At 39.4% G+C, this 27,303-nt stretch overlaps 1 protein-coding gene across 5 annotated transcripts in view; it reads right to left on the bottom strand.

Annotated features, from left to right (window-relative positions):
* The window catches only part of BBS9 (Bardet-Biedl syndrome 9), a 422,348-nt gene extending 396,286 nt beyond the window's left edge, over nucleotides 1-26,062 (bottom strand). For 3 of the 5 annotated variants that reach the window (XR_011437925.1, XR_011437926.1, XM_001500959.7), the window contains exons 1-5: nucleotides 25,278-26,062; nucleotides 17,010-17,132; nucleotides 9,498-9,648; nucleotides 6,310-6,374; nucleotides 881-994 (exon numbers count right to left, since the gene is read on the bottom strand). Coding sequence is in view for 3 of the 5 variants with exons in the window: in XM_001500959.7 (XP_001501009.2) it covers nucleotides 881-994; nucleotides 6,310-6,374; nucleotides 9,498-9,648; nucleotides 17,010-17,121 (442 nt within the window). In the remaining 2 variants the exon portion in view is untranslated. Of the gene's footprint in view, nucleotides 1-880; nucleotides 995-6,309; nucleotides 6,375-9,497; nucleotides 9,649-17,009; nucleotides 17,133-25,277 lie in introns of those variants that run through there. The other 2 variants (XM_014739190.3, XM_070264813.1) reach the window with 2 other exon arrangements.
* Between the last annotated feature and the right edge of the window lie 1,241 nt (nucleotides 26,063-27,303).

Here is a 27,303-nt window from a genome sequence, read left to right as displayed (position 1 = left end):
GCAGGTACACACACACACACACACAAAATCACACAGGTAAGCGTCACCCACTGGCTTCTTGTCCTCACTCACCAACAGCTCCTCTATCACGCTGTCACGGTGAAGTGAGAGGAGTCGGGCTGTAAATAAAAACCCTCCCCTGCCAACAGCAACCATGAACACAAGCAAGCACCAAGCCCTGGAAACTCAGGAAACTCCAGGACTAGGGTGGGCATGCTCCAGGGAGCCCTCATCCTAATTAGAAAAAGATGCTCCCAAGGTGGGAGGAACCCAGCGTCGCTGAGCCAGCACTTGGTAAAGGTAATGCCTTTGTGAAATTTAGAAAAAGACCCTTCCTCTGAGGAGGTTTATTCCCAAGCCAGGGCACGGGCCATGATGAGCAGTCTGAATTTCAATCTCCACTTGCCCTCAGTCCAGGAACCCTTGTGCAGAAACAACGGCACAACCCTGCGGTGGTCCCGGAGGTGGGTGAGGTAGAGGGGGGACGGCAGCTTCCCCCTGCCAATAGCAAACAGAGCAGGGGTCCCCTATCAAGGAGGAGATCAACCCCTCCTTCCACTGAGAGGCAGGCACACAGTTTCACCACAAAAAAGCTCAATTTCAGTCAGTTCACGTATAAAAGACAAAATTTGAAGAAAAGGCAGTTTTAGAAATGTCTCTGTAGACCATATAAAAGTGCCAGTTATTTGAAAATCAAACACCTTTAATGTGTAAAGTTTTCTTTTTTTATTATTTTGCTCAAGTATTTTAATATAAAGGTTCCAATAAAATATGTTTAACTCTCTCTGAGATTCACACCACGCAATCCTCCGTTTTTATACGGCCAAATATTCTAAATCTGGTACTTGTAATAGCATACGCATGATTAAATGCAAATTACCTTTTACACCGCCAAATGATCCATAAGTCATATTGCAGGCTATTCTCTGAAGATTATGTTCATACATCAATTTGATCTGATACTGGTTCCCATGTTCCACATTACCCAAGGTTCCTAAGGAGAAAAAAGTGAAAGGATTGCTTTGTGTTTGTTTACATTAAAAAATATTAATTTCTTCTCATCCTCTACACCAATTCTAAGTAATTCAATCTCAGCAAAATTCAAAATGACAAAGTACTAAAACATTACGTATTATGAACAATTAGCATAGTGATGACACAGAATGCCAGCACAGTTAAAAGAATTTAAGTCTCACCTACATCATACCATTAGATGAAATACTACCTTGGGTGACATTTTATTATCTATTTCCATTATGTCTGAGTAAAAGTGTAATTATTTAATTAACAACAAAACCTTCCAATTTCAGCTCTGAAATAAATGAGGTTAAGTTCCTTGCACTTATAAACAATAACAGAGCAAAGACATGACTCAAAGTGTCTAAGAAAAAATTCCCTGCACTTTCAAGCAATTCAATTTTCTGTCCCAACTCTCAAAATACTCAAGCCTCTAATACATTCATTCTAATTCAGTGGAGAAATCTTCTGAAGCTTCTCTCAGCAAGCAAAGAGGACAATATGTTTTATTTGAAGTCTGCCAAGAAGAATCTCCTTCAAAACAAAGAAAAATACCATCTCTGCAGTTAATAGATCATATGTGCTACAATCACTTTCTAGTTCTTTCCAAATAAGAAAAGATTCTTTATCCATATTTACTCTCTGGTTGTTAGGCTTTCTAGAGTTCTTAAAGTTGGAGCTATATCCCAGTGACCAGGCAAGAACATTATGGTTAAAAGACGTGTTGGAAAGAAAAAGGATTCAGAACACAAATTTTTCCATAAAGAAGCATCTTCGCCATTCATTCAAAAATGCAAAAGTTAAAGAAAAACTTAAAATATCATAAAGTAGGGGTCGGCCTGGTGGCACAGCAGTTAAGTGCGCACGTTCCACTTCAAGGCCCAGGGTTCACAGGTTCGGATCCCGGGTGCGGACATGGCACCGCTCAGCAAGCCATGCTGTGGCAGGCATCCCACATATAAAGTAGAGGAAGATGGCATGGATGTTAGCTCAGGGCCAGTTTTCCTCAGCAAAAAAGAGGAGGCTTGGCAGCAGATGTTAGCTCAGGGCTAATCTTCCTCAAAAAAAAAATCATAAAGCAAATGAAACAGTCCCCAATCTGGATAGTACTACATCATTAAAACAATCTAAATATATATGTGCGTATGTATGTGCACATACATTTATACATCAGAATTTACTTGTTTTTTTGTCCAGAAAGATTTACCAACATACATTGAGGTTGTAAGAACAGAAATATTTTCTATTTCCATTTTACAATTGAGGCACCTTAAGTTCAAAAAAATTTTAACAAATTTCCCCCAGGGGAAACTCAGCTGCGTGGCCGAGTGGTTAAGTTTGCACGCTCCTCTTCAGCGGCCCAGGGTTTCACTGGTTTGGATCCTGGGCGCAGACATGACACCACTCATCAGGCCATGCTGAGGCAGCCTCCCATATGCCACAACTAGAAGGACCCACAACTGAAAGTATAAACTATGTAGCGGGGAGCTTTGGGAAGAAAAAGGAAAAATAAAATCTTTAAAAAAAAAAAAGAAATTTCCCCCAAATCACTCAGCTGGTAAAGGAGACAGTACTCAAACTAGGTCTTTGGAGCCAGCACTACATATCCCAGTGCCTTGTTCCCCATTATTTAACAACTTTCAGGGAACTTGGTAAGCCAATGACAAGTTCCCAGAATAAAGCAGCAGCGAAAATGTCATTTCCACCTCCGCCTTTCTCAGCCTCTCCTTCTCTTCCTCATTTGGAAGGTGAAGGGTTGAAAGAAAAAAACTAACAGGGCAGGATTTCTTGGAGGAGAATTCCATCTACTCAGATCTATGCCCCTGAAAATGATAACAACAGACTTCACATACCAAAAGAATAAAAAACAAAGAGAAACACTCAAATTTACCAGCTAACCCTGATAGGAGATAAGGCTTTCTGGGATCTAAGTAGCACTAAAATCAGTAAGGTCCAGGGAAACAGATAGGTAATCACAACAACACGAGGAGGGGAGGGAACCAAACTCCAACTAAATAACTCACAGCATTAATCTAAGGAGAGTTCTAGCCTCCAACAAACCAGAAAAAGAAGTTACAAGAAACATTTGTTTGTCCCCACAGAAATTACAAATGTCATTCAGCACCTAAAACCAGATCAACCTCTCCAAGAAAGGAATGCACTTATACATGCCTGCTAGCTGGAAGGTCAGGAGACACAGGGGTTGGCAGTCAATATTTAAACAAATTTGGCATAAAATGTCACCGGGACTTATGTTCTGAACAAGCTCCCAACACATTGATAAATTTTAAAATTTCAAGTGATAGCACTTTAAAACTTAACAGTGCAACTATGAAGAACAAAAGACAATTTATCTTCCTTAGATGCTACCTTGGAATAAAAGTAGTATCTGAAAATCTAAAATTTCTGACCATTTTTTTTCTAGAGAAGCATAAACGACACAAGATTAAAATTATTTATATAGGTTTTGCTCTTACATATACAGACTGAATGTAGTAAGTATAAATCTATAGTCTACATATAGCTAAAATTAATATAAAGTTTCATCAATGAGAAAGTAAATGGATATTAGCACATTTATGCTATTGGCCTTATTTAAACAAGATCTGATTTAAACAAAAAAAAGTCTCTGGAAAATCAAAAGTCACTTTGACAATAGTTTTTGGTGCAATTTTGGATAACTGCTGAGAAATCTAATGATATTAAGTGAAATAGCCATTACAGAGTAAGTTAAAAGGTTCATTGTGTTCAATAACCAAATTAGATTATATAAGCCTGTCAAAAGTAAAGACCACATTTTTTCGCCCTCTCACGGCAAACAGTAACTTTTATAAATATGTCAAATGCTTAGTAAACGCTTGTTGAGAAGCATACAATTTTTGGAAAAGAATATTTAAGAGAACATAATCAGCATGGCTTAAGCTCACACATCTGTAACCATTTACTCAGAAACTGAAGCCCATCAGAAAGGAATGTGACATGCCGTATGACACTTTACCAGAATATGATAAGATGGGCTAACTCCAGGTCAGCAAGACCCTGTGGTTAATCTATATGAAGCATGCATTTGATGACATATCACCCAAGAAGTCAGCACAGAAGCCTCTGACTATTTAGAGTTGTTTGGTGTATCCAGGAGGTTTCCTCTAGTTTGCCTCAAACCTTTTTTAGGAGCACACAACATATAAAAGAAAACAAAAAATATTCAGGGAGGGGATAGTAAGGATGTCAAGTTCAGCTAAAGCTTTCATCTGCCGACACCAGTGGTTTTACTTAAACTAGAAATGTTTATGCTTCCCCTGTTACAGTAAAAGCTAGGTAAAAGTTCAGTGTGTAACCTCAAGAAACAGACTCAAGAGAACAAAAACATTAACTTCTCTGCTTCTCAATTTAAGCCAAGCCAGGAAAAATACACAAATTGTCAGCCTACAAATATCATAAGAGGCTGAAGAAATGAGAGACAGAGAAGGGAAGTGAGGTGGGGCATAAGGGAATGTAGTTTGGACAACTCCTGATCCCCAGAGAATACAAACCTTATAAATGCGTACAAAGAATAAAAGAGTGATAAAATCACCATTCTCAGGACAAATAACTTTCATTTTGAAGACTAATTTGAAGGAAGATACCAATGTCCCATAAATGAGTTGTGAGCAAACATGCCAGCTTCTTCAGTCAGCTTTTTTGACAAACACACATTTTATCCCACCTATGCCCTACGCCCCAGTGGAACTCTAAAGGGTTCTGTCTTTCTGGGCCATTGTTCAAACGGGACCAGGGAAGGCCAAAAGCCTAACCTCATTTCTATTTCTAGGATGCTCCCCTCTCCTGCTCCTAGAGTCCCCAGGGAGCCTCCAGAAGAGATTGACTCTCCAAGAAGTATTTAGGGATAACTGTGAGTAAGCTCTCCTCCTCCATGGCCTATGTAACTCATTAATAAAATATCACTCACAGCTAACAGGCTTATAATGGAAAACAGAGGTACACTAGATTCATGCAATAACGTAGCCTGTATCATACCGTCTTCATTTACTCCGGAAGACTAATTATTTGCCCTATCACTGGGAGAAGCAACATGTTTTACCATGAAACCAATGAGTGTTTAACAATGACAGTGAGAGGTACTATACCAGGCCTCTGATGTAAACAAGAGTGGAAAAGAAAATGACAGTGGTAACAGAGAAGGAAAAGAAGGAAGGAAGAAAATAATACATGGTAGAGAGGAATAAAGAGCTACTACCAATTGCCTCAGCACTACCCAGAAATCAGTTCACTCATTCATTCAACAAGTATGCCTACAATATACCATATGCCAGGTTACCAAACCTGCCTTTGAAATTTAACAGATCTTCACCCCAAAAAGAGACTGCCTAAGAAATATCCAGCTCAGTGACAGTAGATATGAATCATTACTCAGATGGAAAGCAAAATACAAAGAAAGCCCAAATCAAGAGAATCAGGAACAGAAATCCAAATCACAAAAGCTAATTTTAGGATTAGCTATAGTTTGTAAACTTAGCTAAGTTTACAGCAAACTCCAAAGGAGAGTATCTTTTGTATAAGAGAATAGACCTATAGATACTTAGCTTTATTGTATCCATAAAAAATTTCCCCAATATTAACTCTCTCAACTTTAACTAAAATTTATCTTACAACTGAAACAAAGTTTTTTAAAGTTACCTTTTACATTTAATAAAGACCAAAACGCTGAAACCAAACCGCAATTAACTACCATACTTGTACCCATAGCACCGTGTCAGAGAATGTGTCAGAGAAACCTGATTAAGCCTCAAACAAGTGCCTTGAAGTCTGGCTAGTGAAGACAACCAAAACTCAAGAAATTGGACCTTTAAAAAGAAAACATTTGAGGTTCACCAAAGAAAATGTACTTTAAACCACTATGACTCAGCATCTAATGAATTTTGTTGTTGCTATTGAACATTTCTTAAGACTCAAGTCTTAAGAGTCTAAGTACCCAGAATTGGCCTCTATTAGTCGTAGGCAATCCTGGACACAATTCCTAGGAGGGAAGAGATTATAAGGAACCCCCTACTAGAAATGTAAGCATGCACATTTCTGTATGCAGTATGGAAATAGCAGACCAAGAAAATGTAACAGCCTAACTACCTAAAAGAATAAATGAACAACGGGAAAATGCTAACCAAGATAAGAAAACCTTCAACCAAATGTTTTGTGTTCTCTATCAAGTTAACATTAGTGAATATCTATTCTTATATAATATTAAGAAGGCTAGTTTCTAACACAAATTCTACATTAGAAAAAAATGTCTCTTACCTGAGACAGAGTAGACACAAAGTTTCCTAGAATGTAACACAGCCAAATGAAGCATTTCAGTACCTCTGAAAAATGGGGAAAGTTTTAAAAGTTTAGATATTAGTTTCAGATGTAACCAAAACATTGCAAAATAATTTTAAAAAGAGAGTAAAACCACAGCCTACCATGAGTAAACTAAACAGTTCACCAAATAACATTCTGAGCTGAAAAATAAGCCTAACAACAGTCAGTTTGACAGTCCCAGAGGCTCAAGGACTCTGCCTCAAGGAGCTGCCTTCAAATTGAAGCTAAGGGAGCATCCAGAAAGAGTCATGTTGCAGGCCCCTTCATGAGTGCTCTCCCACAATAAAGAGAGCCAAGTGCTGGTCCTGATACCGACCCTGGTATCAGTTTCCCCACATTAAACCCAGCATATATGGGGTTAAAACCAAAACACTCATTCCCTGCTTACTCTCTGGCTTCCTGCCTCCAGAATCCACTATCCTCCATGGAGACAGACACCGTCAAGGACAAACACCTGGACCATCTCCTCCCCACAAAGAGATACGAGCTGGTGGGAAAGCTGCTGACCAGCAAGGTCACGAGCTCCCTCCTCTCTGCAAGTGTCTCAAGGCCAAAGACAGGCTGGTGGGAAAGCTCCGACCAGCAAGGCCATATGCTCCCCCTCCCCTACCTAAAGCCCCAAATAAAAACCCTTCCTTTTAGCTTTTCGGGGAGTTTGGGATTTGAGCGTTAGCTGCCCTCTCTCCTTGCTCAGCGCTGTGCAAAAATAAAGTTCCTACTTTCTTCCACTACACCCGGTGTCAGAGATTGGCTTGCTGTGCAACGGGTGAGCGAACTCACTTCAGGTTCGGTAACAGTCCTGGCTCTCTAGCTAATTAACCTGTGACCTTGGGCAAGTCACTTCATCTCTCTGAGCCTGTTCCCCCTTCTGGAAAATAAGAGGTTTTCAATTAAATAAAATAAAACACGTGAAAGCACCTTGTAAAGTACAAAGCACCACAGAACACTAATCGTTATTAGTAAACGGCATATATCACTTCCAGCTCTGAGATTTTACTAAAGGTAGTGAAAATATTTTCAGTTTGGACTAAATCTCAAATAGAAGTAACTGCCACTGTCAGCACCACACGTCCAGCCCCTATCAAGTGGTTTCCAGAGACATGGCACAGTCTAGAAATGAGAAATTCAAAGTCTTCAAGGGTCAAGCCAGTGGGCAGAAACGAATAAAGCGTGTAAATGGCTATGATCAACTGGAGACTGGGGCCAGACTAAAGGAGGCGACTACTAGTCAGTTCTGGGCTTGTGGCCAGCTCTCCACATTTTTTCAAGAAAAGCCAGAAAGGAGAGATTTTACGTGCAATCTCCTGTTTCTTAAATGCTGGCAACTCTTTACATTTAAAACACATCTGCAAGCAGGCCTCTAGTGTACAACCTCTGATACAGACCCTGTTCTAAACTACAAGGACTATAATTGAAATCTGAAGACCTGGATTGGGGTCCTGACTCTGCACCTTGATATCTGTGTGCTCATTTAATCTTTGGGAGTGTTAGTCTCTCATTTATAAAATAAGAATTATATTAGATAATACCTTCCAAACATTGATACAATGAAAATATAAATATTTATTCTAACACCAAAACAATGCATATATACATAACTATCACATAATCAATATTGCCTTTAAAATTTTTTTCTATGTGCCCTGAACACTCAAAATGATTTTTCCATCATCCACAGGAAAAGAGCATGATGTCATGGAAAGATAGTAAAGTACAAAGTCAGGCAGACCTGGCTCTGAATTCATCCTGGCTGTGTGACCTAAAGCTCTGAATTCTAGCTAGCTGCCTTATCTCTAAATGAGAACACTTCTTACAGATAAGATTAATGAGATGGTACTAGTTAATTGATACAGTACAGTATCCACTCATTAGTGTTAACCTCCTCCCATGCAAAAAGTGATTACACAGATGAGAGCTACACTTAAGACTACTGTACAGAATGATTGTGACAGCATTTCACTTTATAAAAAAATTAAAAGGTAAAAATGCTTTTTAGAGGCAAGAATCCTGTTGTTTCCTTACTTTATAAATCCATCATGTCTAATATGTGCTAGGTACACAATGGGCACCTAATCAACATCAGCGTTAGATGGAGTAGATATTTACCAACTACCTCAGTCACAAACTTTCCCCGATCCAGCCAGTCACAGTGCTACAAGTCACATCTCACGCCCTGGCCTCTAAGATCCATGAAGCAGCTTCCCATCAAAAGGAAATATATGACTAGAAGAGAGTTAATGCTCAAGAGTGGTTGTTCAGGTTTTTCAACAGGAGTCAGGACCCTGAATAAATGGAACCTGGGGCCAATAAATTCTGATGAGCTAATGAAGTCAGCCAAAATCCAGAGCTCAGGGCACGCCCAGACTTCAGAATGCAAAAGGGGGCTCAAAAAGAAGAGCTAGGGGAAAACAAGACCACCTCTGCCTACATAACTTATCACAATGGATACTTTTATAAATGATTAAGAAATACAGATTTAACTCCAAGAAAATTCATGTACGAAAATAAGACAAAATCAGCACTATCATCAGTAAATAAAAAGCAGACATATTACACAAGATGCAAACTAATAAATGGTCTTCTAAAATAAATTAGGTTTAAAAGCAAAGCACTTTGAAACAAAGTTCTTGTAAAGGGAAGACTTACTGTATGGGTTGAGCTGGCTCCTTTTAAGAAACTAAAGACCTCTCTACCCCAAATAAGTAAGTAGTTTTAAAGCCTCAAAGTTATGCACCTAATAGCATAACTGCTACTTTGTTTAATAATTTAAACAGACATTTATATAACCTGGACAATTAGCGCTTTAAATAAGTGAATACTTTCTATTTCTTTATTTGGTTATTTTCAAAAGCTTCCCTCTTTTCCTTTAAGCTTATGATACGTCAGGCATCTTAGGTCTATTACTATTTAAAAAAAAAAAAGTCCTAAATTATTCTATCTTAAATGTACAAGTTTCCATGTAAAAAAATGTTCAGTACATGAAGAACATCTAGGTGACAATATCCAGAAAGTATATTTAATTCCCAATAGTCTTTTTTTCTTTGAAGAATCCACAAAAGTGACACAGTAACAGACTGACATACGCCAACTAAAATAAAATACCAGAATTAGTAGGCTGTACTTACGAAACAAACTTCCCTACTTCCACTTGCAGTATTGGATCGCGGAGATGCACTTCTAGAAGCAAATCTTCAGCTTGAGTTCCCTCTCCTGTTTTTACAGGATGGGGGTTAAAGATTCTTAGGTATCCCATAAAGCTACCTACAATTACTTTATCTGTAGAGAGATTTTTTTAAAAAGATACAGGAAGAAACAAACATTAGCAACAAAATTTCTTTGGAAATAAACTTTCTAATGTCTAAAAGAGAAAACTAAAAATTTTAAAAATCCAGTCTTACTTCATATACAGAGGCCAATCTGCCAACAGAAGATGTAATTAAGGTGAACTTATTTTAATAACATACAGCTTTTCACAAATAGCTTTATGCCACCAATTTTCAAATGTACTTACATACTACAATTTTTCCTAAGCCTTGATTTGGTATCAGTAGTCATAATGTAACTCAGTCAAAGCAAGCCCTTTTACCAGAGGACTAGTATAAAGTTGTAAAGTCATTTCATCAAAGAGTGCCAACTCTACAGCTGGCTGCGGACGTCGAAAACCTGTATTACAAAGGATTCTGAGGCCTCACTAGATAGAGTGCTCTGACTAACAATGTCTAATCTTGGGTACAAGAGGGGGAAATGGTAGGATAGGTATTGTGGGTTGAAATGTGTCCCCCTCAAAGATATGTTGAAGTCCTAACCCCCACCATCTGTGACTTTATTTGGAAATAGGGTCTTCGCAGATGTAATCAAGTTAAGATGGGGGTCACACTCAGGTGTGTGATAGGACTCGATCAGTATCCTTATAAGAAGAGAAAGTGGAGACAGGGGAGAGACAGACAAGGAGAAGATGACCACGCGATGATGAACTGGCATGATACATCTACAAGCCAAAGCAAGCCTGGGACTACCAGAAGCTGGAAGAGGCAAAGAAGGATCCTAGAGGCTTCAGAGGGAGCATGGCCCTGTCAACACCTTAATTTTGGACTTCTAGCCTCCAGAACTGTGAAAGAACAAATTTGTTGATTTAAGGCTCCCAATTTGTGGTGCTTTGTTATGGCAGCCCTAGGAAACTAATACTTTGGGGGTCATTTTTGAAATCCCTGAATTAGTATAGTACATTGACTTTTTTCCATCTACTTAAAAGTGAGAGTTCTACATATTTATTGAGACCTTATTATGTGCCGGGCAATGGGCTAAGTAGCTTATATGTACTAACTCATTAAATCCTCATAATAACTCCATAAGAGAGGCTTATCCTGGGAATTTCAATCCTGAATAGACACACATGTCATCGGGAATCTGGGGCTAGGTGATCTGATAGCAGCCCCCTGGAGGTCTATAAGGTCTCTGGAGCCATGCTGGTTCCTGTCCCCGACTAAGGCTTGGCCAATTCAACTCTTCCTAAATTTGGGAGAGCTATGTCACTCTTATTCCAATCTCTCTTTTATTTACATTTATCACAGCTGTTTCCTGTACCTAGTAGCAAAAAAAAAAATTAATTGATATAGAAATTGGCACCAGAGAATAAACTGTGGGCATCAATTCCTACAGGGATATTTAGAAATTGGTTCTTGAGCTGAGCTGAAGCACAAAGTAGTATAACTCCTGTTCACATTCTAAGTGGGGTTAAGGAGCATTGTACACAGTGACAGAATGTTTAATCAAGTTAACATCCTCAGGCATCCGGGACCCTGTGCCCATTGCAGATGACACTCTGGTGGGCTGGACAGCTGCTGCCACAGGCCAACTAAACAGGAAGGAGGAATGCCAAGTCATATGTAAGATGGCTTTTTCTAAGGGCAATGAATAATTTAAAATAAGAGAATGATAGATTTAAACCTCAAAATTTTCATCTCAGGGTAAAGAATAAAATTCTGGGTGTTCGGACTCTGCAGAGAGAATTACCTCTTATAGCAGCAAGGCTTAACCACTAAGAATCTAATTCAGGGATTCATTCTATTGGTTTTAAATTACTGTAACGAATGAGTTCACAGTCTCTCTCCGTTTCTTGCATAAAAGTAAAGACATTGATCAGAAACAGTGGGATTATACTGTTAGAATGGGGTTACTGGCAAAGTCTAGAAGGCTTGGAGAAGAACTTAAGCCTTCAAACTTCTAAAACACTCCCCACTGAGCTTCCTGTGTATCCTGTCACGCCCTAATCCTCATTTTCACTCACTAAATAACCAAGATTCAACTGCAACATAGCTCTATCCTCAGGGATAAAAGGAAGCCAGGAGGGCCAAGTCCACATGGTGACAATTTAACCCCTAGAATCAAAATGTGTATGCATTATTATTAAAATAGACAGTAAGACCATTATAGTAACCAGATCTCAACTAAAAGTCTAACTTTCACAGATTTCAAGCTCTGATTAATTAATACGGGATTCCCAGGAACAAAATGAACAAGCAACTCATTAAGGCCCTTTTTGTTCCCAGTGGCTCACTTATTTTCTTATTACTGAGCAGTACGCAATTGTAAGAATGTACCATAATGTGTTTATCACATTAAGGAATTTTTGGAAGTCTATAACCAAAAATATTCCAGGTCTATGAAAAAGACGACTAACTCAAGCTACCATATTAGACAGCCATGGCATCTCACCCATTCCCACACTTAAGTCAATTTACAGACTCAGAGCCACTTGAATAAAGACAAGCCTGTGTACAGACATTGCTGTAACACCACACACGCCTCATATGAATTTTCCTCAGATCCTTCCCTGCAGGACTGGTAGTCATTTACACAGGTATACTGAGGAAAGGGAAATACCCAAACTTTGTGAGGATACTAAATATTGGCTCTGAGTTACTACTAATTCTGGAAGCCCTGAAAGATACTGTTGCTGCCAGTTATGGAGACTGGGTGATAAATGCATTTTTTAACTTAATTCACCCAGCGGGAAAGCAAAGCCAACTTATGATTTCTCACCCAGTTTCTGAGAGTTTAAAGGAAATGTAGGGGCTGGTCCTGTGGCCAAGTGGTTAAGCTCATGCATTCCGCTTCGGCGGCCCAGGGTTTCGCCGGTTCAGATCCTGGGTGCGGACACAGCACCGCTCATCAAGCCATGCAGAGGCAGCGTCCCACAGAGCACAACCAGAAGGACCTACAACTAGAATACACAACTATGTATGGGGGGGTCTGGGGAGAAGAAGAAGGAAAAAAAAAAAGATTGGCAACAGATGTTAGCTCAGGTGCCAATCTTTAAAAGATAAAAAAAATTTAAAAGGAAACGTATTTCTGTAGAAAATGGTAGAATATCAATTTGGTTCTCTAACGTATACAGTGAGGGATATTTCATTGGGAGGGCTGTCTGGAAATCAATGGAACTCTATCTCCCCACCAGGGAGAAAATCAAAATCAATACCACCTAGGCCTGATTTGAGGTGGTTTCCAAAATTCAAGGCCAAAAGACTTAAAAATGCATATGTGATGATTCCTATCACATCCCTGTCTAATAACCAAATTTTCCAATATTGCAGTCTAGTGAGTCTTACAGAGTTAGAGCTGATCAGTATAACCTAAAGGGTAACTCCAAATTCTTCTGTTATTCCACATCTTGTCTTTCCTTGGAGCCAACTGATAGAACCCATCTGCTTGAATAGAGTTCTAGATCTTAGTAACACATTTTTCTCCTTTCCAAAACAGAGACAACAGAAATGGTTTGTTTTCACCTGACAGGGACAGGAGTATACCCTTACAGGTACTGCCACGATGCAATCTGCAGGACTACCTCATCATCTCTTAAGGGCCAAATGGGACTGAGAGAAGTATGAGTGAAACCCAGGGATCTCTATGGGCGCTTCCCTGTACTGTCTGGATCAGTAGTAAATGAAACTACTACAATCTTCTTCAAGCAAGCATCAGTGTTCTAGATCCCTCAGGAAAGAAGCCCTAGACTATTCTCTGGTCCCTTCACCTCCAACGAAGACCAAGAACCCTAAGCAGACAGAAGGCTAGCGAAAATAGAGAAAAAAAAAAGCTTAGTAGCATAGTTACACAGCCTGGTGACAAGCTGCAAAAAAGCGGAAGGTAGCCCCCAACATGACTTCTTTACATTACTATACAATTTTTCCTACTCCTTCAACTGAATTTCTAAAATTTTTCCTTCTCTTCTTCTTTTCCTCAACTATTATATACAGCTTGTGAACGCAGACTGTATGTACCACTTAGTCTAGAGGCAGCAGAATATTGGATCGTGACCATGACTGAATGACAAGAAAGGGATATCACCCAGAGATCCTGGACTCGAAGGGCCAGGGCTCCCTGAAAGTACCTCTGAAGCAGTAGGTGCACATGCTTATCTCCCACTGCAGACAGGTAAGACCACGTGCATGTGCAGTTGTACTAGGGGTGGTTGCCCATGTTTGGTATAAATGCTGAGTAGCTAAAAGATAAACGTAGCTATATCTCAGTTGGTCTCAGGTGTTTTCTACTTCAATTCTTGTAATAAGCTCTCCCTCCAGCCACAGGTTGGCATGTAATCTAAGCAGGACCATTCAGTTTCTCTCTCTCACCCCGACTCCCACTCTTTCTCAGAGTCTGAATCTTGAATTGAGAAGAGCTGGAAAGCAGGTACCACTTTAAATGCATGGTGTCTAATTTCAACTGGGATCTCAAGATTAGCGAGGAATCCTTCTTCTATATATCCAGTTGGCTTTGCCTAAAACAATTTCAAGACGCCTAATCCCATCCTTTCACTCTCTGATCACCTCAAAGAAAGCAGGGGTAAACTGACATTACTGTCTCATCTTCCCAACCCGACCTGTAAACTTCTCTTCATCTATATCCATTCTTACCTTCTTGCCTTCTGTTACAGTGAAAAAAATTTCTCATTCCTGTTTAACGTTAACCCTTCCATCTGTGCACCTGATCTCATCTCTGTCTTCTCTGTATCCCTGCTCTATCAATTATATCCTCTACGCTACATATTGAATTTTTCCTACTTCTCTTTACCCTTCATTGTCCCCAGTCATCTTCCTCCCTTCTTCCCTTCACAGATAAATTTCCTTGAAGGGCCATAAACACTAAGTCTTCCCCACCACCCACTCCTTCACACACTGCAAATCTAGATTTTCTTACCATTGTACCCACTCATCGACCCTCACCAAGGACACTAATGAACCACTTGCTGCTAAATGGCATGGAAACTTCTCAGTCTTCATGTCACTAAACATTGCCTCCCAGGTACCAGCCCAACTGGTTCTCCTGCCTCTCTGGCTGCCCTTCTCAGAAGCTGTTACTGACTACCCTTCCCAAATCTCCCTCGTTAATGCTCAAATTCTCCAGCTTATGGTCCTAAGATTCTTTCCCTCTTATTCCAGCTTCTCTGCCTGTGTATTTTCATCCATTCTCAGGGCTTCAAACACAACCAGCATGCTGCTGACTCCCAAATGTCTACCTCTATTCTGCCTACTAGTCATTTCGATCTCAAACAGAGCATGTCAGAGCAAACTGCTCTCAATAACCTTCCAGTCCATAAGATCAACACTAAAAATTTTTAAACTTTAGTGTACCACCATTCAACTTTGGAGCTTGTCAAAAATGCAGATACCTAAGCCCTCCTCAAATCCCCCGCCCCTAAAGAACATGATCTTATAGGATCTTGTATATCTGGGATAGAAAATCTTCATATAGCATAACCACCCCAGGATATTATGATGCACATGGTCCAGGCTTTGAGAAATGATAATCAGTGTTTTTTTCTATGCGGGACATGCACATGGAATGATTTTTGTGTAGTATGCTTGGGAAAACAGGGGAAGCTGCTCACAGCTGGCCACAAATTAGGGGGAACAACATCTCCACATATTGATAACCCACTCGTGGCACCCCAGTGAGGAGCTCTAATAGAAAGGATGAGTGAACAGCATGTTATTCAGACAATCAGTAAGTATAGTTTCCAAACAAGTTGAGCTTTAGGTAGTTTAGGCAGAAGTGGGTTTGAAATTATTCTCTCTAGCAGGTATTTTTGTGGTATGACTCTTCTATATTGCCAAATAATAGGGGAATCATAAGTTTTAACACAGTTGGGCAGGAAGCAGTGTTGATAATCTTCGAGGAACCTCTCAGGACACCCTCTGAATAGAAGGCTCTCCCATCTCCTATTAGTGGGGGGCAGGGCCCAGAGTTTCTATAGAAACAATTTAGTGGGTGCTCAGTACAGTTTAGTGCCTCCCACTCTTCTTTGCCAATATAATTTTCTCCTTTCACCTTGTCCCCCAGATTCTACTGTTTGCATTATAAGCAAGAGAAACAGAATAAAGAAAAATGTAAGGAGACAATATTTATATATACTGAACAGCAGAATGATTATAAGAAGTTTTCTTTTTAAGAGGCCAGTGACTATCTGGATTACCAAAAAAAAAAAAGCTCAAGACTAAAAATCCTAACCACATACAAATTTCAAATAGAAATGATATAGAACTAAAATGTGGGGCCGGTCCGGTGGCGCAGTGGTTAAGTTCACACGTTCCACTTCTCGGCGGCCGAGGGTTCACCGGTTAGGATCCCGGGTGCAGACACGGCACCGCTTGGCAGAAGCCATGCTGTGGTAGGGATCCCATGTATAAAGCAGAGGAAGATGGGCTTGGATGTTAGCTCAGGGCCAGTCTTCCTCAGCAAAAAGAGGGGGATTGGCAGTAGTTAGCTCAGGGCTAATCTTCCTCAAAAAAAAAAACTAAAATGTTTTAAAGACCACTTAAAAAATAAGAAGATGCAAAGAGAAGCAAATAATATAAGAATAAGATAGAATGTTGTTTCTAGTATCATACTATGAAAATGAAAGCAATGATTTAATAGTTGTTTGCTACCAACAAATAGAGGTAGCATAATTTCTCCATTCTGGTATAAATGGCTTTCAGATTCAATTTTAAAAGAATACAAGTTTTCTTGCAAATAATTTCTAAAAAAGAAAATTGGGGGGGCCAGCCCTGTGGCCAAGTGGTTAAGTTCACTCACTCCACTTTGGCGGCCAGGGTTCACCGGTTCAGATCCTAATCACCGAGCTACGCACCACTCATCAAGCCATGCTGTGGCAGCATCCCACATGAGGAAGTAGAAGGACTTACAACTAGGATATACAACTATGTACAGAGGCTTTGGGGAGAAAAAAAAAAGAGGAAGATTGGCAACAGATGTTAGCTCAGGGCCAATCTCTCCTGACCAAAAAAATAAATAAATAAAAAAGAAAATTTTTCAAAATTCAAAATATTTTACTAGGTCTACCCTAAGAAACCTAATTTTGCAACAAATAAATTAAATGATGCCTTATAATATTTTTCTAAGTTCCAGCAAATAATACAACAGGATCAACACAAACCAGAAAAACACAAACAACAAAACAGAAGCAAGAACCACATTTATCAGCCTGCTACATTAATATTACTTATAAGGAAAACTATGTTCAAAATTAGGGCATAATTATGAAAGTTCGCTTAAGTTCTATAAAGTACATATTAGAAAAGTCATTTTTATTTCATCTCTGCAAAGCTTTGCTCCAAGATACAAGGTCATAAGTTGCTTACCTTGTCCATTTCCAGTATTGTCAACATCAGCCAAACACAAACAGCCTTGATCAAATTCTTCTTTTTCTCCCAGAACAGTAGACCACCAATCACGGGCTTTAAATAAAGACATTTTCGTTCACTCTAAAAAGAAAGCATTTATTTATAATAAAAATCCACTTCACACCATGAATAATGAATTAATTATCTCTTAAGGCATGGCAAATTAAATTTGGACAACTTTGAGAAAAATATTTCTATATTTAACTTTAATTTTTTGTATTTGATAGACATATGTGAAACCACAAAACCAAATGGGTGGAAACATTAACCAGACATTTTGCAATGCCATTGGAAAGTCAGGCTGAGAAATTATGCAGTTATTTTGGGCCAATTCTCTCTTCTGGGACACTTAGTAGACAACTGTACGAAGAAACAAAAAAACATATTCTTTGGAGAGTCAAGATTCAAATTCTAGCAGCGCTAGTTAGCACATAATTCCTTACCAAAATACCTAATTTCCCTTCAGTTTGGTCATTAGAAAGGCTGCAGCATCTTCTGTCACAATGAGTTGCTGAGAAGAGCAAATGAGATCAAATGCATCAAATGACTAACACCAGAACTGGTACATTACAGATACTTGAAAAGCATTTATTCCCTTTCTCCACTCTAAATGTACAAAGGCAAAATGGAAGAGGGAAATTCATACCAAAAAAGAATCAGGAAAAACAAGTGGTAGGTCCATTTATACCAACTGTGTGTCTTTGGGCAACCCACACAACTTTGTGCTTTGATTCCTTATCTAGAATGAGGATACACCAACCATACCCACCACTGAGTTACTGATATGGTGGATGTGAAAGCCCAATGGACCTTTTGAATTACAACATAGACATCACACACCCTGGGATTCCATGAGAGTTCATTTATCTATCATAAATGGTGCTTTCCTTCATGATACACCAATTTAAATGACAGGAAATGCAGTCAATTCTCCTTATTCAAAGAAGTTACATTCTATAAGGTTACAGCAAACACTGAATTAGCAAATACTGAACCATTGCTCCTGGGGGAATATAGGATTAGGTTCCTGCGAGCCTCTAGTTACAACACTTTCATCAACGAACCAGTATATGGCTTTGTTTGTGGTCTGTTTCAGTTTAAAGATATTTTATTTAATATATTGATGATTCATTAACAATGAACCCAACAACCAAGAACACTATAACTCATATTTGAACTAAGCTTATCTAATACAAGAATTTTCTCCATAAGGTACACCTCAGCCTTCTTGTATTTAGGAACAAGGACAGCACTCCAGCATTACATTTGGGGACCATTTTAAACAGCAAAATCAAAAAAAGAAAAAAAAAAAACCCAAACCACAGAGATGTGGAAAACATCCATGAAAAGGATACTTGTTCATAACATGAGAGCTAAAACATGAAGACATAGGGTCGCTGTGTTTGACATCAGCTGGGAAGTTCGTGTCAAGTGACTCAAATTTGTTGCCACTCAGCACATGACTGTGAATGACCCTGAAAGCACCATGAGTATTGATTTTGGGATTACCAATAAATTTCATCAAGTGGGCAAACTCACAAATACGGGATCTGCAAATAATGAAGATCAACTATACTTTTTAAAATGTAGATCAATCTGCTTCTTAAAGTAGCCCTTCCACATAGGCTAATCATAGAAACCAAGGCCATTTGTTTTCATCAAGTTGGGCAAGAAATTAACTGAGAATATTGAGGTGGTGAAAAGCACAGACTCTAGAGGCAGTCAATGCGAGTATGAATCCCTGCTCCACCACATGCTAACCGTGAAACCAGGGACAACCAGAGGTTACTAAAAGTTACTGAACCTCTCTATACTTCAGCTTCCTCATGTATAAAATAAGGATAAGAACGATGTTGTGAGGATTAAATAAGAACACAGTAGAGGCAGCCTAGAAAACCGGAGAAAATATTTGCAAATCATATATCTGATAAAGGGTTAATATACAGGACACATAAAGAACTCATACAGGGGCCGGCCCTGTGGCCGAGTGGTTAAGTTCGTGCACTCCACTTTGGCAGCCCAGGGTTTCATCGGTTCGGATCCGGGGCACGGACATGGCACCGTTCATCAAGCCACACTGAGGCAGCGTCCCACATGCCACAACTAGAAGGACCCACAACTAAAAATATACAACTATGTACAAGGGGGTTTGGTGAAGAAAAAGGAAAAATAAAAAAAATAAAATAAAAAGAATAAGAAAAATAAAAGTTTAAAGAGAAAAAAGAACTCATACAATTCAATCAAAAACATTTTTTTAATGGGCAAAGGACTTGAATAGACATTTCACCAAAGAACATATACAAATGGCCAAGAAGCATATGAAATGATGTTCAACATCACTGATCATTAGGGAAATGCAAATCTAAACCACAATGAGATATCACCTCACACCCATTAGGATGGCTACTACCAAAAACCAGAGAAAATAACAAGTGTTGGCAAGGATGTGGAGAAACTGGAATCCTTGTACACAGTTGGTGGGAATGTAAGATGGTGCAGCCACTATGGAAACACTATGGTGGTTCCTCAAAAATTAAAAAGAGAAATTACCATACGATCCAGCAATTCCACTTTTAGGTATATCCAAAAGAACTGAAAGCAAGTTTTCAAATAGATATTTGTACACCCATGTTCATAGCAGCAGTATTCACAACAGCCAAAAGGGAGAAGCAACCCAAGTGTCCATTGTTGGATGAGTGGATAAACAAAATGCGGTATATGCACACAATAGAATATTATCAGCCTTTGAAAGGAAGGAAACTCTGACACATGCTACAACATGGATGAACCTTGAGGACATTACGCTACGTGAAATAAGCCAGTCACAAAAATGCAAATACTGCATGATTCCACTTAAATAAAATACCTAGAGTAATCAATTCACAGACAAAGTGTAGAATGGTGGCTGCCAATGTTGAGGGAAACAGCAAATGGGGAGTTTTTGCTTAATAGGTATAGAGTTTCAGTTTCGCAAGATGAAATGTTTTGGAGATTGGTTGCATAAAAATGTAAACATTCTTGGGGGCTGGCCCCGTGGCCGAGTGGTTAGGTTCACGCGCTCCACTTTGGCGGCCCAGGGTTTCACAGGTTCGGATCCTGGGCGCAGACATGACATCGCTCGTCAGGCCATGCTGAGGCGGTGTCCCACATGCCACAACTAGAAGGATCCACAACTAAAATATACAACTATGTACTGGGGGGATTTGGGGAGAAAAAGCAGAAAAAAAAAGATCGACAACAGTTGTTAGCTCAGGTGCCAATCTTTAAAAAAAAAAAATTAACTCAAAATAGATCAAAGACCTAATTGTAAGCTAATGTATTTGTTGTTGTTAGTGCCTTTGAGCCTACAGACCCTGTGTACAGAAGAGTAGAACCCTACTCGGTCTTTTTTGCACCATCTCTCACCTTCCGGTGCTATATCAAGACAATGCTCCACTGCTTATTCATAGGGTTTTCATGGCCAATTTTCTCAGAAGTGGGTGACCAGGTCCTTCTTCCTAGTCTGTCTTAGTCTGGAAGCTCCACTGAAACCTGTCCACCATGGGTGACCTGCTAGTATTTGAAATACCAGTGATATAGCTTTCAGCATCACAGTAACACGCAGTTGCAGCCAATTGACAGGCGGTGTGGTTCCCTGATCAGGAAATGAACCTGGGCTGGGGCCATGAGGGCACCAAATCTTAACCATCAGGCCACCAGGACTGGCAAGCTAATGTACAGCTAAAACTATAAAGCTTTTATAAGAAATTCTTAGAAGAATTCTTAGGAGAAAACTTAAGAGTAAACCTTCATGACCTCAGATTTGGCAATGGATTATTAAATTTGACACCAAAAGCATGAGTAACAAAAGAAAAAAATAGATAAAGTGGACTTCATCAAAATGTAAAACTTTTATGCTTCAAAGGACACTAATGAGAAAGTGAAAAGACTCAGTAAATGGGAGGAAATATTAGCAAATCATATCTCTGATAAGGGACTTGATTCTGTGATATACAAAGAACTCTTATGATTCAATAATAAAAAGATAATTTAAAAATGAGCAAAGGATCTGAATACATACTTCTCCAAGTAAGATATACAAATGGCCAATAAGCACAGGAAAACATGCTCAGCATCATTAGTCACCAGGGAAATGCAAATCAAACCCACAATGAGGTACCACCACTTACCCACTAGGGTTGCTATAATCCAAAAGATGGACAATAACAAGTGTTAGCAAGGCTGTGGAGAACCTCATCCTCGGGTGGAACCCTCATGCATTGCTGGTAGGAATACAAACTGGTGCAGCAACTTTGGAAAACTACAATGAGATACCACTTTGCACCCACTATGATGGCTAGAATCAAAAAGTCAGATAGAGAGGCCTGCCTGGTGGTATAGTAGTTAAGTTCGGCACATTCCACTTCAGCAGCCCAGAGTTCCCAGGTTCAGATCCCAGGCCCAGACCTACACCACTCATCAAGCCATGCTGTGGCGGTGACCCACATATAAAGGACAGGAAGATTGGTACAGATGGTAGCTCAGGGCAAATCTTTCTCAGCAAAAAAAAATCAGATAGAAACAAGTTTTGGCAAAGATGCAGAGAAATCAGAACTCTCATACACTGCCAATAGGAATGTAAAATAGTGCAACCACTTTGGAAAATGATGTGGGAGTTCCTCAAACACTCAAACATAGAGTGATCATATGATCCAGCAATTCCACTCCAAGGTATCTAGCCAAGAGAAATGAAACCATATGTTCACATAAAAACTTACACATGAATTTTTATAGTAGCATTATTCATGATATCCAAAAGGTGGGAATGACCCAAATGTCTATCAACTGATGGATATATAAATGCAACATGGCATATTCACAAAATGGAATATTATTCAGCAATCAAAAGTAATGAAGTGCTGATATATGCTACAACATGGATGAACCTTGAAAACACTATGCTCAGAGAAAGGAGCCAGTCACAAAGGACCCCATATTTTATGATTCCACTTATATAAAATGTACAGAATAGGCAAATCCATAGAGATAGAGAGAAAATTAGTGGTTGCTTAAGTCTGGTGGGGAAGAAAGGACAGGAGAGTTATAGATAAAGCGTAATGAAAATATCCTAAAATTGACTGTGGTGCAACAGAATGGTTGCACATGACTGAAGATACAAAAAATAACTGAATCATATACATTAAATGGGTAAATTGTATGTGAATTATATTTCAATAAAGCTGTTATTTTTTTACGAATAAATGGTGATGGATACATGGGACATTGTTTATTCCTTATGCTTTTGTTTATGTTTAAAATTTCTCATAATAAAAATTAATACAATAAAGTTTCACTTTTTTTTAAGTAGGACACTCCTATATTTTGGCCACATTTAACACTCTATCAGAAGAAGAGTAAGTTAGCAAATTAAATTCAGAAGGTTAGCAAAATAAATTCTACCCTTTCTCCTGGAAGGACACGTCATCCCATGGAAAGAAAGAAAAATTAACCATAAATTAAGAGTTAAATAAAATGCTAATTCATTTTCCGAGTTCAGAAATGTATGGGCCTTGCCTTTAAGACATAAAGAAGCAGTTGGTGGGGATTCAATTATTGGCAAGTTAGGAAGAAGGAAGGTAAGGAACAATAGTAATAGGGCATTTTTCCGTTATGAAACCTGGCTTTTCTGTTAGAAAAACAAAAAGTACTCCAAATAACAAAAAATTAAATATGTATTAGTTGATAGTTTATTTGGTTTAGTTAACTGTCTTGAATTAAAACAAGAATTTCCACTCTTCGTTCAACGTTGATTTCCAGCTCCTCACTGATTCTCTGTTCTTAAGTAAATGAAAAGCAAAAACCAAAAATCAGTTTTTCAATGACTATCATCTCCCTTCACTAGAAATGAAAATAATAGCTAACCTTTACTAATCATTTACTAAGTCCCAGGTAGTGTTCTAAGCGCTTTGCAAGTATTCTATTTTAATCTTCACAACAGAACTACAAAGTAAGTCCTAGGTACTATTATTCCGGAACCCCTGAATACAGAGAGGTTAAGAAGCCTGCCCAAGTGGTCACAACTAGCAAGTGGTGGAAGTAGCACCAAAACCAGGCTGTCTACTCTAGAACGCTAAACAAGTACAGCCACCCCACAAAGGCTAAAAAGCTACCATTCTGTTAAGATTAATTCTAATCATTGCAAGTTCAAACTGCAGGAAAGTACTTCATACATTCATGTAAATTTTTAAAGGATTAGAAAACAATAATGTGAAGGTTTTCACAGGCGCATACCTATAAATAGCCACAAAAGACTGATTTCTTATGCCTTATTAGAATAATAAAAAGGAGATAATCTCTTTATCCCCCAGGCCCCAGAAATTCTCTTCTGCACTTAGCACTTGACGCTTTCTTTTTTGTTTTTAATACTTACTTACATACATGCTATCTTCCCCACTAAGTTTACTCAGATTTAGTTTGATTTGAGATGTGGATGTTTTCACACCTCATTGGCCTAGTCCTACAATTTGGAAGGATGACTAGAAGAAGGGCTGAGGCAATGATAACCCCAGAATCCTGTGGAAGGAACATGTGGGTTAGAAGGGAGATTCTGGAATTAAGAGGCTAGGACCCTGAGGTTGTTCATACTTGGAGCTGAGCTTTCTCCAGGTCATGCTAGTGCTGCCTCAAATTTTGTAAGGTAGGAATCAGGTCTTCCAGTCCAAGAAAGATAACAAACGCATGTAGAGTTAGAAGAATGTTGCTTTTGAAGACAATATTATAAGGGCTCAGTGTTGGAATTTTCAATAAAAGACACAAAAGCAAAAGAGCACAGGAGAGGGAGTCAGACAGACCTGGGTTGCCTTTCTGACCCCACACTCCAGCAATGGGACCTTAGACAAGTCCCTCACACTCTAGTCTCCAATTGTTCTGGGCGGTAGGAGGATAAAATGGCCTAAAGTATGCAACTGCTTAGCCCAGTGCCCAACCCATAGGAAGCATTCAATAAATGTCAGATAAATGTCAGTTGTAATCCAGGAGTATTAAGAATAGTAGTGGTGGTGGTGGGCGTGGTGGTGGTGGAGTGCGTTCTGAGCAAGACAACGTTACAAATGCCAACCTCACCCTCTGAACTAAAGGCTTAAATGGAACAATCAAAAGACTGATAGTAATCTTTCACTGAAATGTTGTTAATCAGCAGGAATGTTTTATAATAACTTCATGTGTTTCAATAATTTTTGAGAAATATTTGAAAGTCTTTATTCTGAGGGATGAAACTTGCTACATACATCAAAGCGTGTAAACCTTGAAAAATTACTATATACTATAGATATTAAATTTTTTCCCTTCAATGAATGTTTCCATCAAGAAGTTGTATCATAAACCTAAGTGTGTAGTCATAATTTAAGGACAACAACGACACATAATGACACAAAATGAAAAATTCCTTTAACTCTAATAAATAACTTGTAAACTATTTACAACATTTTTTAAGTTTCTTTTTTAAAATTCTTCTAAATAATGGTTCAGCCTATTTACCCAAAAAAAAACCCCTAAGCAATTATTATCTTTACATATTTCTAACAAGTTAGAAAATCTCTCCCTTTCTGAATGCAAGCAGACTTTAGTTAGGACTCATAGTTCCCCCGGTCCCCGCCCCCAACATATTCAAGTTGTGTATGTGTGTGCTATGGTGTCTTTTTAAAAATAAAAGTGAGATGGCCAAAAAACTATGAAATTCTCCAGGAAATTGGAGTCAAATGCAGGACTTGATTGGGGAAGGGAGATGCTGATAAAATCAGCTCAGTTCATCTAAACTGCTGTGGTCGGCAATACAAAGAGAGAAGCAGCAATAATCCTATTGCAAGAAGGAATTAGAGGGTATTAGTACATGCATCCTACTTCAGTCATAGGCTGAGAACTGCTTTGACCATTTGCTCACAAGACCGATTGAAGTGTCACAGGAGGAGGATGCTCCTGCACCACGTGACATTCCTAAATGGAATCTTCAAAAATTCTATCACCCTTTCCCGAAAATGTTCAGAAGATCTCATCCACATTGTGCTCGTAGCTGTTTTGTTTTGGTTTTTTTGTTTGTTTGTTTTTAATACAAACATTCTTCCTAAGAAACCTAACACCTCATATCCCCAAAACCATTACATGGCATCAGAGGATCTATCTTGCCCACAAAATAAAATACAGAAAGGGCATTAATGCATCCGATGTTTAATTCCAGACACAGTTTCTTACCTGATGCCGAAGCAGGTGGGTCCAGACCAACCTTTCTAAGAACGCTCTTTCCGCAGGTTTCCCTTTAAGAATTCCTGCCAGGGTCCCAGGGCTGGAACGACCAGAGCAAGAACAGAGGGTGCAGAGAAAAGCAACCCTTAGCTTCACTCCTCCCTCTAGTTCTCCTGCTCCAACTTGTTCCACGTCCCGGGCAAAGAGAGAGCCTCACCAGGTAGCACCACCAGCTCCACAGAGTTGGAGCGATCCCCCTAAGGAGCTCCCCTGCATCCTTTCTCTGTCACTCCCGGAGATAAGCAGGGGAAACGGCATCAATCCCTCGGAACAGACCAGGCAGGCGAGAACCACGGCAAGTCCTGCTGCTCACGAAGAGGAGGAAATGATGAAGAAGGCAGTGAGTGAGATGTAGCAAAAAAAGGACAGCAGCGGCGGAAGGGACACCTCCTCACTCTCGCCTAACTCCAAGCCATCTTCGCCCTGTTGTCATAGCACTTTACAACGAACACTACTGCGCAAGTCAGATGGCTGAGCCCCGATGCCTTCTGGAGGTTGTAGTCCAGAGTGACTGAGGAGGGTGGAAGGCGGAGGACTTTTTCTGAGTGGGCCGTGGTTAGAATCAGATTTCGACTGGGCGAGGCTGGAATGAACCAATGCCTGGTCCTCAGTACCAGACACAGAGAATTAATACAATTCCCTTTCCTGCCCTGGGACACTTCCTCGGACCCAGGCTGTGAGGAAGACCTGCCTGCTGCCTTCGCTGCGGACGCAGGCCACGCCCCTCCCGCTCCTTCCCGTCCCCACCCCTCGGCGTTCGTGGGTGGGGCTTTCCGCGGGGGCGGGGCTCGCGCGGAGGGGGCGGGGCGTCAGGGGTTTGGAGACACACCGCCGCAGGCAGACGCGTCGCCGTTTTTGGCCGGGACGAGCGTGAGGTCCAGTCCTTGGGCCGGGCTGCCGTGGCGACGGTGGGCGCGGTGGCGAGCGCGAGTGTGTGCGCCCCGATGGCGGGGGTGGCGCTGGCCCAGTACATGCTTACCTTGGAGAGGAAGACGGGGCGGAAGACCAAGATCATAGAGATCGTGGGGCATTTGAACAGTTTCCAAGTGTTTATTTTTTCCAGGTGAAAACAGTGCTGCTGTGAAGTTACTTGTACACGTCTCCTGATCACATGTGCTAAATACTCTCTTAAATGTATACCTTTAAGTGGATTTCCTGGTATGCAAATATTCAACTTTACAATTGAACTGTAATAATGCCAGTTTTTTTAACTTTTTTTTAATCTTTGCTTTCAGATTCACGGTAAGTATAAAACTCAGTCAGTCCCCAACACTTTTGTTCTTGCTTTTTTCACTAGATTTTACCATAGGCTTTAAATTTCTTGTTTTTCACTATCAACTTACATTCCCGCTACAAAATGTAATTCTAAATTATTACATTTCTTAAAGATAAGAGAATTTCATGAAAATCGTCAATACCATTAATCTTTATTACTTTGATATTACTCTGTCACAATATTGGTTATAAAAATAAAAATGGAAATTCCTTGGATCGCCTATTAAAATTCAAATTATTGAAACGTTTTGACTAGAAAAAAATGTTCATCACATTTTTGAGAAAAAGTCTAAAAAATGCCATTTGATATTTTTATAAACAGAAAATATTGGAAGGAATTTTCACAAAAGTATTAACAGTGGCCATTCAAAGGAATTAGCCATTTAATTTGTCCTTTGCATTTTCAACGTTTTCTAATATTTATGCAATGGCCATGTATTACCTTTGCAATTAGAATAAACATTTAAAAAATAATAGAATAATAGAATAAAATACTGTATGAAAATTATCTTAATTTGTTAATTTATGTTTCAACGTTCTAAGAAATACATCTGCTTAAGAAAAAAATCTCTGTGACATAAGAAGCTTCTGAAAGCTTGTGATAGCCAAATTCAACCTATTTCAGTGACAATGTGGGAGAATATGAATACTATTTGCTGGAAAACCTAAGGTAATTCGTCATTTGTAGCATGAGAAGTTT

Source organism: Equus caballus, chromosome 4, assembly GCF_041296265.1.
Source record: "Equus caballus isolate H_3958 breed thoroughbred chromosome 4, TB-T2T, whole genome shotgun sequence".
Lineage (NCBI taxonomy): Eukaryota > Metazoa > Chordata > Mammalia > Perissodactyla > Equidae > Equus > Equus caballus.
Note: the sequence above shows the minus strand (reverse complement) of the source record. Positions and strands in the feature narration are given on the sequence as shown.